This window comes from Ictalurus furcatus, chromosome 18 (genome assembly GCF_023375685.1).
Source record: "Ictalurus furcatus strain D&B chromosome 18, Billie_1.0, whole genome shotgun sequence".
NCBI lineage: Eukaryota > Metazoa > Chordata > Actinopteri > Siluriformes > Ictaluridae > Ictalurus > Ictalurus furcatus.
The window spans coordinates 2,982,332-2,998,984 of NC_071272.1; the positions used below are offsets into that span (position 1 = coordinate 2,982,332).

A 16,653-nucleotide genomic window follows, 5' to 3' on the forward strand; every position below is an offset into this window, starting at 1 on the left:
AAGGGACCACCCTCCAAGCCTCATTTCGTAGTCCATATTGGTCTTTTGTGCTAAATATCAGCTTCCTGGTCTGGTTTTGCTTTCCTGGTCCTTTCTCTGCCTCATTCGGTCACTGCTTTGTTTCCTGATTGTGTTCATTTATTCTCCATTTACATCTAGTGTGCCTTTTTACTCTATACCCTCCTTCCTGTGTTTGGTTTATGATTATGGATTTTCCCTTTCTGATTTTGCTTACTCGTTGACCGCAAAGTGACCGTGATTTATGGGAAAACCCGCAAGCGAAGAAACAGCAGACTCTAATCACGTTACGCAGTTCTGCTTCAAGATTAAACCACAAAACCTTTCACTATAGCTTCCTGCTACAGGCAAGCTACCTGACAAGTCTACATGTATATACGTTCTTTCTCAAGTTCATCATGATGTTCCTCTTAGAATACTCAGTACTGTAGTATAACCGTGTATGTAGTATATGTACCGTAGTGTAACCAGGTATGTTTTCCTTCGGCCACGTCCTTCGTAAGTTTCGCTCAACATCTCGAGTGGACTTTGAGATTTGTACTTCTCTGAATTGTCTCCATTTATTTCACTTTGAATGTATTCGAAGCGCATTTAAGTTGAAGCAGCGCACACGTCATCGCTTCGTCCGTGCTAAGGTTTTCTAAAGAACTAACTAATCTAGGTTTTCCCCTGTCACATTTTCATGACCTCTCTATACGTTTTACCGGATTAAAAAACGTAAAATGAAACCGCGTGTACAAGCTGTGTCACATGACGCCAGTGCTTTGGTTTTTAAACACGAAGGCACTCACGACCCATCACAGTCTGGCCGCAAAAGTAAACGTCTCCTCGCGGAAAACCTCACCTCGCCGAGTGTTTTTCATCCATTTTATATGGCTTGTCTGGCATAGGCTACAGATATGTGTGTGCAATTAACACCTTCTGACCGATCGTCAACAGTGCTGGGGTTTAAATATTAAACGAACGACGATATCATTGTTATAACGTTTTTATTCACGGTTATTCAACTAACTATAAATGTTGTAGTGTACTTAAATTACAGCAGGGTGAGTGTACAACATTCAACGATGTGAAAATCTTCTGCTTTGCTCTTCTTCCTGTAGAGTTCTGAAAAGACCGAAATGTCGTACACTTCGGTCAACAGAGACGACCCAGTCGAGAAGAACGGCACTTACATCGGCTTGACGCCTGTGGACAAGTCTTGAACAGGAGCTGCCGGTGTGAGAGTGTGTGTGTGTGTGTGTGTGTGTATGAGTATGAGAGAGAGAGATAGAATGAATCAACTATTAACTATCAACTCATTAGAGTTTGAAATGTGACATCAATAGGCTTCCACTCAGGACAACCATGGAGCTGTGATTGAATGAGTGAGTGAGTGAGTGAATGAATGACTAAGAGAGTCTAGAGTCTCGGATTGGATTGAAATATTTTCGTTAACGAGCTGATGAAGCACCTGGCATGGCATTTCCGGTCAGATTTCAGATTCAGAGGTCAGCAGAGTTACAGGTCATATATACGTATCGATTTTCAATGGAAAAAATGTATATTTTTAAGAAAGAAAGAGAAAAAAAGAACATGTTGTAGACTGAAAATGCTCCTGTGTTATTTCACACTGCAGGGATGAATCAGAATCAGCCAGGAGACTGCTTCTGTGCCTTACAGTCACGTCCAAAAGTCTGAATCCACTACCGAGAACTGTTTATATTTCATCAGCGCTTAAAATTGAACTGATCTCAACTGATTTCGTACACTAATGTAATTCCCGGAAAGTGAGGAAAGTGTTAGGGTGGAACAGAGGACTCGATTGCGTCAACATCAGGTGTTAGTCACGAAGGGATGTATTCAAAATCGGTGACTTAAGTCCAAAAAGCATTTGAGATGGGGATTTTGAGTAGCCTCTAGACCACAGCCTTTAAAAACAAGTGCTTACCATTAAACGAGGAGAAAAAAAAATGAGGAATGAGGACGGAAATAGTTTTTCTTCGCTGTCGGAGGAAATAGGATATAACGTAAAAACCATTAGACAACTGAAAGATATGATGATATATGAGTGAGAAGATGCCAAGCAGTGAAATAAATCTAATAGGAGTCTAGTACATTGCCAGTATGTTGCTGCGTGAACAGTCCTAGTTGGTGTAATACACTGCAAATCTGGCTTACATTTAACAAAATGGCTTGAATCTTTAATATTTGGCAACTTATAAAACAGCACCCGATCCAGCACATTATATTAGCTGACATGTTTTTATATCGAGCACCAACAGTTACTTTTGCACACAGATGAAAGAAATCAGGGTCGTGAAATCGTAATGTGTATTCGGGATATAATCCTCTTTTAATCGCACTTTTAATACGCTGTGTCGATTTGTCACGTTAATAAAACAGTGCACTCTCCCGTAAAGAGCGGATACGTTACCGTCTCCTTCGGGGTCCCCAGTTTAAAGGCGCTTTACAGGGACAATACTATTAATCAATTTATATTGTCATACAGTGGAAAAACGGAATATGTGGTCAGTCCGATTTAAGAGAACGTAATCTGTATATTTTAGATAAAAGAAAAGAAAAGGTTTCTCGTCGAGACATGACTCCGTGGCTAAACTTAATTCAAACAAGTGTGTAATCAGTAGATTGAATCATGTAGAGCGGTCAATTCACATAGCATTAAAGCGGTTTACGAGGACGTCGGCACGTGTATCCGAACGGCGTTTTACGAGGACGTTACTCCGCGCAGCAGTAACGTAGCTGTGGGAAAACCGCCAGTGGGCTGGTTTTCGATCCTCCGTTCAGGTGAGAGCGTGGAGTTCGATTTTATCCAGAGTTTTGAAAATACATAGTCAAATCATGTTGAATATACGAAAACAAATCGTATGAACGTAACTCAGTTCAATCACGTGGAACCGATGTACGCATTTCAACTAAGTAAAGTCAATGAGTTTTTTTTTGTTTTTTTTTTCCCCCAGTGTATTTTCTATTCTATTCCTCAAGTGGCATTCCATAGTTTGGAGTGAGTATAACATAAATTTCAGCATTGGACTTAAACTGTTCCTTGTCCTTTGAGTTCCTTGGTCCTCGTTCCTTTGCGTCAGTAGCACACAAGAAGAATTTGTCCGTGGTGAAAATTGTGCATAACTGACATGCACCTCTGTTTTACTCAAACTCTTCCCCACATGCGTAACTCTTATGTAACTTCGGAGTTCTGAATACCGATGTGTGCGTTTTTGGTATTCAGTTGGTAAAGAACTCTGAATACGGACTAAAAAGAACACAGTCATTAACCCTGCATTAAAAGATTACACGTGTTACTGTCCTGTAATAAACCACATATTCAGGTTCCAGTCAAATGAGATTCATATATATATATATATGATATGATATATATATATATATATATATATATTTTTTTTTTTTGAAAAAAAAAAGGGATAACTCATTTATCACTTATTTTTATGCAAGTATTAGCTGAGTTGGTGTATTTTTGGTGGTGAATTGAAACTTTTAGACCTGCTTATGAGCAAATTATGAGACATTGGATTTTAATGAGTGTTAAATGCTCTGAGCATTGTTACATTCGAGCCCGCTCATCATTTCATGTATTTCATCAAGTATATCATTTTCGAATATGTTAATAAGGAAGAGGAATGAATTCCTCGTTTCAGTTCATTTTTCTTCGTCATTGTATTAGTATTATTATTAGTATTATTATTATTTTTGATTGACAAAAGCTGCTGGCTTGTTTGATTGCTTTGGTAACTGCAGTAAAACTGCCGTACCAACTGTTCGTGAAAGTTTTATTGGAATGGGATGGTTACGCTAACCTTTCAGATTATGTTACTATTGTTACTGTGTATATTTTTAACAGCTATCACAAACCCTAGTGCCCATGACGTGAATATTAATACGTACTACTTAGTCATATTGCACTAAAACACACCCAGTGTTATGTTAATGCGCAAAGCATTGTTGTTAATTAAATGTTATATTCATTTGCCTGGTGTTCCGTTTGTTAAAGCCCCTGTTCTGTTTCATTTCTAACAATGGTGTGTCCTATTATCTCAGATTTACTTTTAGATCTAGGCAATAGTGCTAGCAATAACATTTCTTCTTAATTATTATGATTATATCTTAGTTCCTTCTTTGATCAAAACAGACACATGGAAGTACTTCGCATGTTTGGCGATCCTCCTGATGGCAGGCGTGTTTGTGTATAAGAGATGACAGAATTTAACATCTAATGCCTTAAAAATGGTTCAAATGTACAACCGCCAGCTATTTTCTCAGGTTCGAAATGACCCGAATATAATCTCGGTAATGTAAATATGATTAAAATATGATTTATTTTTTCCATAGTCTTTGGAGACGTTGGGCCATAACATAAAAGTGAAAAGTCCATGCCGATTTTTTTGTACAAGTGCAAAGTATACTAATTTCCAGCTTTTAGCACAAATATGGAATTATTTAAAAAAACAAACAAACAAAAAAAACATTGTAGCTACAATCTTCAATTTAAATGTAAACTATAAATGTCCTTTGTACCCTGGATTATGGGGTTAAAAAATATCCATAGTCGTGAAGATGCAGTTCGAACCGTATTTGCATTATGTGAAAGTGTGTGAGGAAGAAAAATTCTAAGTTGTGCCGCGTTTGTTCGATGCTTTATGCAAACAGGTTTATTGAAGTTTATTTGAGGAAATTATTCTTCCTAACCCGTATGTATGATACAGGCCCTTGCATTTCAAATTGTAGAAATGTCTATACGATGTTTTGTATATATATGATAAGCCATTGTGTGTCATACTTTGAGTATAAATAAAACTAAATCCGTTGTTACTAATTAGTGTTTGTGTTTTCTTTATTATGAGGCATAGTGTACACTCTTGGAAAGAAATGTTCTTTGTAGGACCCTGAAGGGTTCTTGTTTGTCCCTCTGCATGGAGGAACCCGAAATCCCTGGCCTGACTTGTTCATCAAGAAAAAATAAATAAATAAAACTCAGTTATGAATCAGTTTTCTTCATATTGTAAAATATCATTCTTTCTCACTGTCAAACTCCCTTGTTTAAATGGCAGACTTTGCCTGCCACCATATAGTCAGACTTCTTTTGTGCCTAAGGTAAGACATTAAGTTTGACGTTCATGTGCCGATGATGTATTTGTACAAAATTCCCACTAGTTCTCGACAGCACTGACTATGAATTACTATTACCGGAAAGGTCCTAAGACTCTGCTACCTTACCAGGTATTAACCAGTGCAGGAGGCCCCAACCTACAACCAAACACATGCGAAAGAAACAAAACAAAAAAACATTACATTACACTTCCTTCATGAACATTTAAGTAATCTCAATGCTATGCAGGAGGCAATCTTACCTAAGGGCACTTTCAGAATCAGAATCGGGTGTCTTAGCCAAGTATGCCTGAGCGTACAAGGAATCTGTTGCCGGTTTAAAGTGTTCCTACAACATTTTGTGTCACATCCATCATTTAATTTCTGTTATTCTAATATTTTTTGTCTTTTTTCAGAGCTCATCTCATTTATAATACTCTCCACCTATAAAAAAACATTGCAATCCAAAACAGATATAATCAGGATGACTCACTGAGGCGCAGAGAAAAAAAAATACATTTGTTGTAATAAATACATTTATTAGGCTGTATTAGCAACAAAATATTAGCGTTAAACTTTTCTTTTCTCAGAGTTCTTCCAGTCCGCTTGGTGGCGCTATTATCTGTCCTCCAGTCGGCTCGGTGGTGCTGTTATCTGTCCTCTAGTCCAGGGGTTCCCAAACTTTTTCAGGGCAAGACCCCCCAAATGGTATTAACATTTGACCGAGGCCCCACTTTTGCAAGATGTCTTTGAAACACATTAAAAATACAGACTTCTGAATATATATCCCCCTTTTTTTTTATTAATAATTACATCTTACATCTTTATATTACATTAGGAATTGATTGTGTGTGTGTGTGTGTGTGTGTGTGTGTGTGTGTGTGTGGTTGTCTGAGAGTGAGAATTTATTTTTCACACTAAATTGTTGAGGCCCCCCGGGCGCCCCCTGGCGGCCCCCACTTTAGGTGGCGCTGTTATTTGTCCTCCAGTCCGCTGAGTGGCGCTGATATCTGTCCTCCAGTCCACTGGGTGGCGCTGTTATCTGTCCTCCAGTCCACTCGGTGGCGCTGTTATCTGTCCTCCAGGCCGCTCGGTGGCGCAGATGCGTTTCTTATAGTTTTTTTCTTTTCTTTTCTTTTCCAGTAGGATCCCTTAGCGTTGGCAACATCAGCGTGACGTAAATAGAGCTAACCAGGAAAATAAATCAATAAAAGAAATAAAGGAAAGAAAGAAGGAATTATCGGTGAGTCGAACAAGTCGCTGTTTTGTTCGATGTCTTTGATTGCTTCAGTTTATTTGTACACAGATGGGTGACAGAGCGGTTTGTTTTTGTTAGCTTGGTGGCTAATCTTGGGCTGCATAGCAGGCTTATAACACCAGACCTGTGCTAACGCCAGTTTAATAACTTAGTGACGAATCGGAAAAGCTGCTTTTAGACACTTTATATATTAATAGACATAAAAGGTAAGTATGAAATGTCTGCACGATTCATGTTTATTGTCGGATTAATATAAATAAGGATTTACACGCGCGCGACAAAATTATGACTGAACACTAGAGTCGGATTGTTCTAGAAATATGTTTTAAATATATGTATAATTGAAATAAAATAAAGATAATTGAAACCTTCCAACACATACATTCGTAAATGACTATTGTTCAATTTTATTTATAGAACACATTTCATACATTAAACGTAGCTCAGAGTGCTTCTAAGATACACAGAAAGGACAAAAATAATTCCATGACATTATTAAACCAAGAAAGATTCCAAATGATAAGAATAAAAGATAAATAAATAAATAAATACATAGTATTAGGACAGACAGATCAAATGATAATAATACATAAACAATAAACTGTAAAAGATCAGATTGAGAGTTAATTAGAAGCCAGTTTTAATAAATATGTTTTCAAATGTGCAACACAGTATTTTATGTAGTGTAATCTGGTCACGTGAGACCAGTTCCAGGTCATGATGTAATGTGGGCTGTGATATGTTGTTATACTGTTTAAAATTATTATGTCATCTTGAACTAATTGTATAACTAGCCCAACTGTACTATAATATGTGTTGTCCAGGTCAGATGACACGATGAAGATCCTCTAACGATAGAGCTGTGATTAAAGAAATCGTTTTCATTTCTTTCATTTTTCACCGAAACGACAAAGTTAAGGTAGCCACCACTAATAAAAGCTTGTATTTTTTAAGGGAACTGCAGTGTGAATTTGAGCTTCAGTCATGGTGTGCATCCCTTGCATTGTCATCCCCGTCCTCCTGTGGGTTTACAAACGCTTCCTGGAGCCCATCATCTACCCGTTCATCTCTCCATTCATCAGCCGGTTCTGGACCAAACCGGCGGTGCAGGAGACGGGAACGAATGACACAAAGACCAACCAAACAAACCATCCAATCAAGGTAAAGTCATACTCCACATGCACCGTATTGTTATTGAGTTCTTTCTGAGGTTTCTTATTCTGAACCAAGGTTAAGGAGCATTGCATGTGTCATTCTCAGATAAACCAATCTTAGTTTCATTCACTAGACCAATGCTTCTCAAACCTGTCCTGGAGCACCCCTAGCACTGCACATGTCTCCCTCATTTAACTCATCAGCTCATTAGTACAGACTGCAAAATCTGAATTTGGAGTGTCACATAAGGGAGACATACAAAACGTGCCGTGTTGGAGGTCCTCCAGGACAGGCTTGAGAACCCCTGCACTAAACCATGAAAGTTATGGCAGACTGAAATCTATATCTTACTGTTATGATGTGAAATTTTAAATACCATCGCATCTAAGGATTGTTCTTTCCTATTTCCTTCTTCAGAACGAATGCAATGGAAATGCAGACTTGTGTAACGGGACGACGGCAGTCTCGGACAAAAAGAAGGACTGACATTATACGCGCCCGTGTGAATGTCTATCGTGTTTTATATAACACGCTGTAGATACTTTGAACGTAAATCATGCTGTCATGATCTGACATTATTATGTTACACAAACTTAATTCAGTCTCATTTAGAATTTCCTTTCATAGAATAATTGTAATATAATTGAATTTAATATATTGACTTATTACATTGCTTACTCTTTCATTCCCAGAAGATTTCAGACCAGAGTCGAAGGACTGATTTGATATGTTTCCAGAGTGGTTTTGGACTCTGTAAAGAGAAATAAATATTTACATTTAACAGCTTTTGGAGTGTGTGTGGTTTTTTATATTTACTGTATATTCTCTATTCTGGTTTATTCTGATTGATTTTGGAACTTTTTATATATTATATTGATGATATAATTATACGGATATTGTTCAGGAGAGTAATTTGAAGTGCAATAAACAGACCTGTACACTTGAGGGTACACACAGTATTTATGTAATACAGTACAATGCGAATTAGAATTAAAGAATATTTTTTAAAGTATAAGTATTATTATTATTATTATTATTATTATTATTATTATTGTTGTTGTTGTTGTAATTATAAGAAGCTTTCACCACCAGGTGGAACCCTTGATCCATTTTCAATGCTGACACAGGAAATGACGTTACACGTCAACGCGTGACGATTACCCTCCCTCTTTGTACTCTAGCCCCACCTTCTCGTGCTTGGATCAGCGAATCGGATTTGAGATCCATAAAAAAAGCCAAAGATGGCGTCGCTGGAACGTCGCGAGAGAAATCGGATGCCGAACTTCGCTTCAAAACAAACGTCGCTCCCGTTACATTAGCGTCGGCGCTTGCTTAGTGAAAAACGCAAAAATGGCGTCGAGTTAAAGATTAATGTTTTTTTCCGCCAGCCTTGGATAAATTACAAAAGTAGCTCTTCTAGAGCTCTTATATGTGAATATCGATATCTACAGTTCCCTGGTAAAGCGCCTGGTTAATAATGAACTCGGATCATCTGTATGGAGTGACACGGACCTGCTAGCGAATATGCTAACCGGCTAACTAGCTAGCCAGCTAGCCTGAAGGGAATTAGGCTGCGTGTGGATGGAAAGCGCCGGGAGTAGATCAGTTTAAAACGCCGAGACGGGGTATTCGTGTTCGCCATGTATTTTCTGACGGGCTGGCCGCGGAGGCTGCTGTGCCCGCTGCAGAGCGCCGAGGAACCCTTCCACATCCAGCCCAGCTCGCAGCGCTTTTACTTCGCCGTGCTGTCGGACACACAGCTCAGTATCTGGTTCAGCAGGGTGAGTGCACGCTGAAGTAAATTACAGATATTGGATGGGTTGAAAAGTGTGAAGTTGGCGAGTGTTTGGTGTTTCGTGGTGAGTGAGTACACCGAGAGCTTCGGGTTGAGCTCAGAGCGCTGCCGCGTCATCCGCTCCAGCTGATCACTTAGCCCTGCTAGCGCTCTCTAACCTTCACTGAGTTATCTCTTACCACCGTAATAACAATACAATGGCACTGTTCCAACAGCTTGGGGTGGTTAATTGGTCTAAAATTTAAGCTTAAAATGTGTAGTCTTTATACTTGAGTTAGTTTAACCGAGTAACTAATAACTTAGTTTTAGTTTTTTTTTTTTTTAATATAAGAGTTGGCTAGTTAGTGCTAACCTGGCTTCAGGAGTTACTATAGCATCTAATGCTAACTTTTTACATATAGTAGTTCACTTAATAATTTTACACTTCAGTTAAAAATGTTTTTTTTTTTCCCAAAATATATATATATATTTAACATTTTAAAATGTTGTCTGTCAACATGAACTTTTAAGCTTTTTTTTATGTTAGCATTCATTTTAAACTGTTGCTTTATCTTGGAACTTTTAAGTTTGTTAACGTTCATGAACGATTTACATGTTAATGTTAACTTTTAAGATTTAATATACAAAAATGAACTTTTTTTTTTTAAATTAATCTGAAGATTTTATAGCTCTCTATATTATCATATTTAAAATGTTAATAGTAACTTTAAGAATTTATAGGTTAATGTTAAAATTTTAAACATGTTGGCTTTTTTTTAATATACTTTTTATGTTATGGTTCACTGAGAACCATTGATGCTACCATTAATTTTAAAGTCCCCATTAAATCAAAATGGACATTTCGTGGCTTTTAGTCTGAACACGTTAGCCGTAAGGTTATCTGTTAGCTAGTGCGCTCCAAAACGATGACGAAATTCGCATTTAGATAGATGTACGTGTTAAAAATGTACAGTCTCTGTCTACCACGAATACGGATCAACCGTTTCGATGACATCACTCTGCACTTCAGCGTCTCACCAGATCTTCTGTCCAATCAAATGCTCTCTAGGATCTGAAGTGTCCCGCCCCCAACATTATTAAAAAAAAAATCACCTTGCCGAAGTTGCCGTTGTTGAGCGAGAGAAATCATGTCAGCGAGCGTGGGTTTTAAACGCGTCTCTGGTGGTTCGAACGCACGTGTTTTTTATTCGGTTAGAAAGGAAATGGCTTGAATTCGTTCACTTTGAACACCTCGAAGCTCACAGCTTCTTAGCCTGGGCTTTGAGGTAAGCTAAACGCTATTGTCTATTTAAACATGGGAGAGGAGGCACTCGATATGTCCCGCCCTGACTTCCTGTTCCAATGACCATTAACATCAACACATCAAATATCGCTGTGCGTTTCAAGGCACTTCATGGGGACTTTAAGAGTTATATAATAATAATGTTTATTGCTGGGCAGTGTGGCAAAAATATATCCACTGAAAGCTTTCACGCTACACAAGATATTATATTTGCGGTTGCTACAAAAGCCAACATAACAGTAGCACCATATTTAATAGTTTTGATGTCATTTGCGTTCAGCCCCTACTATGACAGGTTAACATGGCCACCTATTAATTATGGGTTGCATAGACTAGTTGGCTAATACATCCGTGGGAAAAAAGTAAACAAAAAAAAAAAAAAAGCAGGTTGTGACGTCACTATCCGATCCCACTCAACTACTTTTGAACGTAACACTCTGGGTCATTATCAGCTTGGAAAAATCCCCCAAACTCTGCTGTTGACTGTAGATCCTCCATCCAAGAAAGCCTGGTCATGAAACGTTAAGGAGGGATCTGTTGACGGACATGAGCTTCCATGCTGCGCAGTCTCCGCTCTAAAACTGACGATTTCAGCTCAGCTGCACTGAGAGCGTTTAAAGAACTGCAGTAAAATAATGTAATTCTGCAGTTTGATGCGTTCTTTGCTGTTATTTAACTGCACTAATAAAACAACCTAAAAATTACCATGACCTGAACCAGTTTTTGCTCTATCTATGGAAATGACAACTAGTCCACTCCTTTTAGAAGTATAAGGAGCTGGCGTATAGGAGTTGGCGTAAAACTATCATTGCTTTCAAGGTTTAGGATTTTTTTTTTTTTTTTTTTAACTTGTCATAACTAAACACTTTTTTTCCTCATTTGAACCAACTTCTCATTGATACCAATGTTAATTTGTAATTTAATTTCTGTGGTGTTTTCCATCATTAAATTCCTGCCCTCCTGTTAAAAGGCCAAAGTTCTCCCTCATGGTCCACTCCGTACACGTGTCCCAGTTCTACTATTGATATTAAAAGCTGTGAACGTTACCATATGGATGATTTTGAAAGTGAAAACCTACAGCAAGTACTTCTTGTTTTTCTTTCAGTTCTTTGACAGCTGCTCTTGTATGTTTAAAAAAAAAAAAAAGGCTCAAATAGCCACAGGCTTGGAGAAACAGTAAGCACTGCTAGTTAGAAAAACTGGAGACCAATGTTAGCATGCTATAGGGGTTTTAAATGTAAAATTACCCTGAAGTAAGTTCTAAAGAATAAATGTATAAAATAATACTGTAGCTTGTTTAAACTGAAACCGGGAAGCTCATGCCACCGCTGTGAAGCCAAGAGACTAACGCAGAACAATCTTATCTTACGATCGTGATTCGATCTCAGATGCTGTTTTTCAGTAGCAAGGTGTCTGTTTCTAATCGGAAACCATTCAGGCTTTGCTACATGCCTCCACTGCGAAAATGCAGGCACTTGAAGTGCAATTTGGGTTTTTTTCCCAGCACTACGATGCCGTTCGGGTTGGGGACGGTGTCACTGCATCGTCGTAACTCGAGGTCCAATTTGAAAGCAAGATAGAAATATCGCAGCCCTTTTTGTGGAGAGTGGTGTTTGAGATAACGTAACTTCTTAAAGGCGCTAGATGCTTATGTGGTGGAATGCGACGCATCCCGAGTATCCGTGGCACAGACGGTATAATTATCTTCTGGGTTTTCTCGGTATTACAGAAGCATTATGTCAACGTGACCGACTGTTACTGAGAACTAGGCAGAAGAAAGGCAGGACCCCGAGAGACTCCTCTTGCACGTGGTGCCACATCACACCCCCTGGGGTGCATTAATTTCATGGAACAGCCTGCTCTGACGTGTGTCGTTTCTTACTACGAGTTTAACTGCTTGCTAGTAACTTTTCAGTTTACATCAAGTTCAGCGTACAGATGTTGATTTTTAACCTGCATTTCAGACCACGGTCCAGCCAGCTGCTGTAGATTGTACGTATGTTTCTTCTACTTCAGAGGTCTGTGCTATTGGATTATTAAACAAACATGCTTCAGAGAAGCAAAATTCGTGTCTCCAGTATTTTGTATCCCAATTTCTAGACAAGGAAATTCTGTCTCATGTTTAGTACGTACAGGTGCATCTCAAAAAAAAATTCCTTTTGTAGCGTAAAATATTTTTTTAAAAATGGACCTTTCATATATTCTTGGTTTATCACACATAAAGTGAAAAATTTCACGCCATTTTTGTTTTGATCTCGATGTTTACGGCTTACGGCTCATGGAAATCAAAAATCCAGTATCTCAAAATATTCGAATAAAGAATACCGAAATGTCGACCTGAGAAGAGCTCTAAGCTGCTAATTAATTCAAAACACCTGCAAAGGTTTCCTGAGGCTTTAATCTCTCAGTCTGGTTCAGTTCACACAACCACAATCACGGGGAAGATGAAAGTAAATGTTGCATTTCATTTGGAAATCAAGGTCCCAGAGTCTGGAGGAATAGTGTAGAGGACCAGAATCCAAATTGCTTGAAGTCCAGTGTGACGTTTCCACAGTCCGTGGTGATTTGGGGTCCAGTGTCATCTGCTGGTGTCGGTCCACTGCGTTTTCTCAAGTCGAGAGTCAATGCAGCCATCAACCAGGAGATTTTAGAGCACGTCATGCTTCCATGCCAGAGCCCTATCACCCTGCTGCTCTCACCTGGTTTCCCACTGAAGCTAAGCAGCGTTGAGCCAGGCCAGTACCAGGATGGGAGACCTCCGTGGAAAACTAAAGCCACTTTTCCACTGCGCGGTACGGCTCGACGTGGCTCGCTTTACTTTTCTGAGCTTGGTTTTCTACTGTGGTTTAGTGCCGCCTCAACAGGGATGCCATCTTCCACTCACCTTCACGCAGGAATGAGCCTTGTACAAATACCCGGTCGGGCTGTATTCCAAATGCCTTTCCTGTCCACTGAACATGGACCCTATTAAGGATGTGGTCATTAAAAATCCCTGGGCACTTCTCATAAAGAGTAGGGGTATACCCCCGGTGTCCTGGCGAAATTCCCCCATTGGCCCTTCTCCATCATTGCCCCCTAATAATCCCCATCTCTGAACTGGCTACATCACTCTCTCCTCTCCACCAGTAGCTGCTGTGTGGTGGGCGTTCTGGTGCACTATGGCTGCCGTTGCATCATCCGGGTGGATGCTACACACTGGTGGTGGTTGAGGAGATTGTAACGCGCTTTGAGAGCGCTTTTTTAGGCAATATAAATCTAAGGAATTATTCCATCTGCGGACAAGCTTAATGGAGACGCCGATTTCCTTTTCCAGCAGGGCTTTGCATCTGCACACAGATTTATTTTTGCCATGGAACCTTTTCCATATTATTTGCCTGCACACTGGATGTGTTTTGAAGTAACAGCACTCTGTCTGGCAGTCTGTCTAAGCAACTACATATTTGACTTTATTTTCTCAGGAAACCTTTTGCTTTTAAGCCAGTAAATGTCTCCGATGGTATGAGAAAAGAATACCAGTCCTACTTTGTTGACTCAAGTCCCATAGGAAATACCTAAGTCCACTTCCTTTTTCCACCCTACTTTGTTGTTCCTGATTGGCCAGTTAGGGAGAGGAACAGGAAGCCCACAAAAAGGATTTCTTTGCCCCTCCAAAACATTCCTGAGTGCATGCGTGCATTTTTGCTTAATCCGTTTTATCCCACACACGGACACGTCGTCCTCACGATTTCTCTCATTCTAAAATCTCACACTCCCAAAATCATGCTCCATATTTTGTTTTCTGTTAACCTCCACTTCATGGTCGATTCTACACGCATCATGCTCTGCCCATCGTTTTCTACAATCCCCACAGAACGGCGCAACGTGATTCAGGATACTTCCAGGTGGAGAAAATTTTTATAAGGGAAAACGATGCTGGTCATGGTTGCTATGGTTACCTGATAGCGTGGTACTTCTATTAGTTTAAAAAAATCTATTTCCTTTCATGCGAGGTAGCTTATTAATTTGGATAGCAAAATCATTTTCAGGACCGAGCAGGTCCTCAACGCAAGTGTGATTTAAATAGTAAACCTGTCTGCATAAACTTGTTTGTGTGCAGAAATGCATTTCTATGTGAAGTCATTCACACACAAGAAGTGGTGTGCACTTTTAATTTGAGTGCCGTGTTTTCAGGCTGATGATGACAATTTGGTTTCTTTTGTGGTCATGCTAGTTCTCACTAGGTTGGTAATTACCGCTGTTCATGCTTCTTCATTATGATAGTGCTCCAGGAAAAATGTTCTGTCCCTTCTCCTGAGCCGTTCCCCGAATCAACTCCCCGTCCCTTCTCCTGAGCCGTTCCCCGAATCAACGCCCCGTCCCTTCTCCTGAGCCGTTCCCCGAATCAGCGCCCCGTCCCTTCTCCTGAGCCGTTCCCCGAATCAACGCCCCGTCCCTTCTCCTGAGCCGTTCCTGCAGTAATCATTCCATAATGTCACTCAATCCTCTTTACCTCCCTCTTTCTTTCTCTCCAGCAGTATGCCTGTCTCCGGGCCTCAACCCGTACATAAGGAATGAATTTATGTCCATCTCTCAGCCCCCGTAAACAAACGTTTACTTTCCTGCATGCAAATCACTTTTTAAACACACCTTTGTGTGCCCCTTCCCAAAAAAAAATAAAATAAAATCTGTCAATCTGTTTAAACGTTTACGACCTCACTCCAGAACATATGGCACATGCTCAAGGACAGGGGTTCTCAAACTTTTTGCAACCAGTTGTTCCTCTAACTGTATTAAAAAAAAAACCTGCACACTCCTCAGATATTTATTTTAGTGATTATACAACAGGAAGTTCTGGTCCTCTTATTGGACAGGTGGCATTCCAAGAGTGCTTATGTTTAATATAACCACGCTGTGAGCAAGAGTACGGTCGTACTGAATATCAACACGACTTGCGATTACCTACGGCCGAATCACGGCCGTGCTAATACTCAGTATAACCGCACTCTTGCTTTTGTGATATAGCTTGATGATATTCCAATATTAACGTCGTACATCCATCCATCCATCCATTTTCTGTACCACTTATCCTACACAGGGTCGCGGGGAGCCTGGAGCCTATCACAGGGGACTTGAATGGGGTGCCAACCCATCACTGGACACAATTGCACACGCACTCACACACCCATCCATACACTATGGACGATTTAGAAATGCCAATCAGCCTACAACACATGAGGTGCTAGGCAATCGTACTAATCACTGAGCCTCCATGTCGTTAGATTCAGTTCGGCATTACGTCAACTTGTTTTTCAGTTATTGAGGTTTGGATTCCGTTCAACTCGCCAGTCAAACAGGCTAATAACGAGATAAGAAACCAGTAATGCATTTGAAAATGTTAGCTCGATTGGCGCACCAAGAAGCGTCTTAAAATCCTAGCGTACCGACCTGATTTAACGAGTTTGTCTTTAATGATGAACAGTCCTTTAAACGAATCTGGGCTCTTCACTAAATTTCTAAAAAACCCCTTAGAGCAGTTTCCGAGAAAAAGTTCCATGAAAAATGATCGAGTTGTTCAACTCTGATTGAGGAAATGCCTGTGTTTATACTCCGATCAGTTAGGATGTAGCTCAGTGAGGACATTTTCACTGCGCATGCCAAAAAAAACCCCAAAACACAACGCTGTAAACCAGCTCAAACGGACCGCTCGCTCGGTAAGCTGATCGTCTTCACCAAATCTATGGCCTAAAATTCTCAAAAAACAAAAAAAAAGTTTTAAATCCTAAACCTCCACAAAGATGTCACACTCGTATGATTTTTAAACAAATCAATAAACAAAGTTAAAGTAAAACGCTGTCTGCTTTCTGAGAAAATGAGTTTGCAGGTTTGAGAAATAATGATTGCACAAGATCACAAGTCTCCAGTGAATCAGATTTTTTTTTTTTTTTTTTTGTTTACTCTGTGTCTAATGCTATTAGCTTACACATGACCTCAGTGCTACACGACACCTTCGCAGGCATGTTCTGATGTTAGGATGCAATTTTTTTTTTTATATAACCTTTTATA

The 16,653-nt window shown here is 39.6% G+C and overlaps 3 protein-coding genes across 4 annotated transcripts in view; all 3 read left to right on the forward strand.

Annotated features, from left to right (window-relative positions):
* scarb2b (scavenger receptor class B, member 2b) overlaps positions 1-4,849 on the forward strand; it is a 39,755-nt gene extending 34,906 nt beyond the window's left edge. The window contains exon 12 of the mRNA XM_053649543.1: positions 1,122-4,849. Coding sequence (XP_053505518.1) covers positions 1,122-1,223 — 102 coding nt within the window. The 3' untranslated portion in view covers positions 1,224-4,849. The remainder of the gene's footprint in view (positions 1-1,121) is intronic.
* Positions 4,850-6,222: 1,373 nt separating this feature from the next.
* On the forward strand, positions 6,223-8,320 carry LOC128622802 (UPF0729 protein C18orf32 homolog). Of its 2 annotated transcripts, none has more exons than XM_053649548.1 (3): positions 6,223-6,364; positions 7,334-7,540; positions 7,952-8,320. In XM_053649548.1, the coding sequence occupies exons 2-3, from the start codon at positions 7,364-7,366 to the stop codon at positions 8,018-8,020; spliced, it is 246 nt and encodes an 81-aa protein (XP_053505523.1). In that variant the 5' UTR covers positions 6,223-6,364; positions 7,334-7,363; the 3' UTR covers positions 8,021-8,320. The 2 variants fall into 2 exon arrangements, with proteins under 2 accessions (XP_053505523.1, XP_053505524.1); XM_053649549.1 differs by lacking the exon at positions 6,223-6,364 and adding an exon at positions 6,423-6,585.
* Positions 8,321-8,699: 379 nt separating this feature from the next.
* Positions 8,700-16,653, forward strand: part of ric1 (RIC1 homolog, RAB6A GEF complex partner 1) — a 54,414-nt gene continuing 46,460 nt past the window's right edge. The window contains exon 1 of the mRNA XM_053649217.1: positions 8,700-9,315. Coding sequence (XP_053505192.1) covers positions 9,175-9,315 — 141 coding nt within the window. The 5' untranslated portion in view covers positions 8,700-9,174. The remainder of the gene's footprint in view (positions 9,316-16,653) is intronic.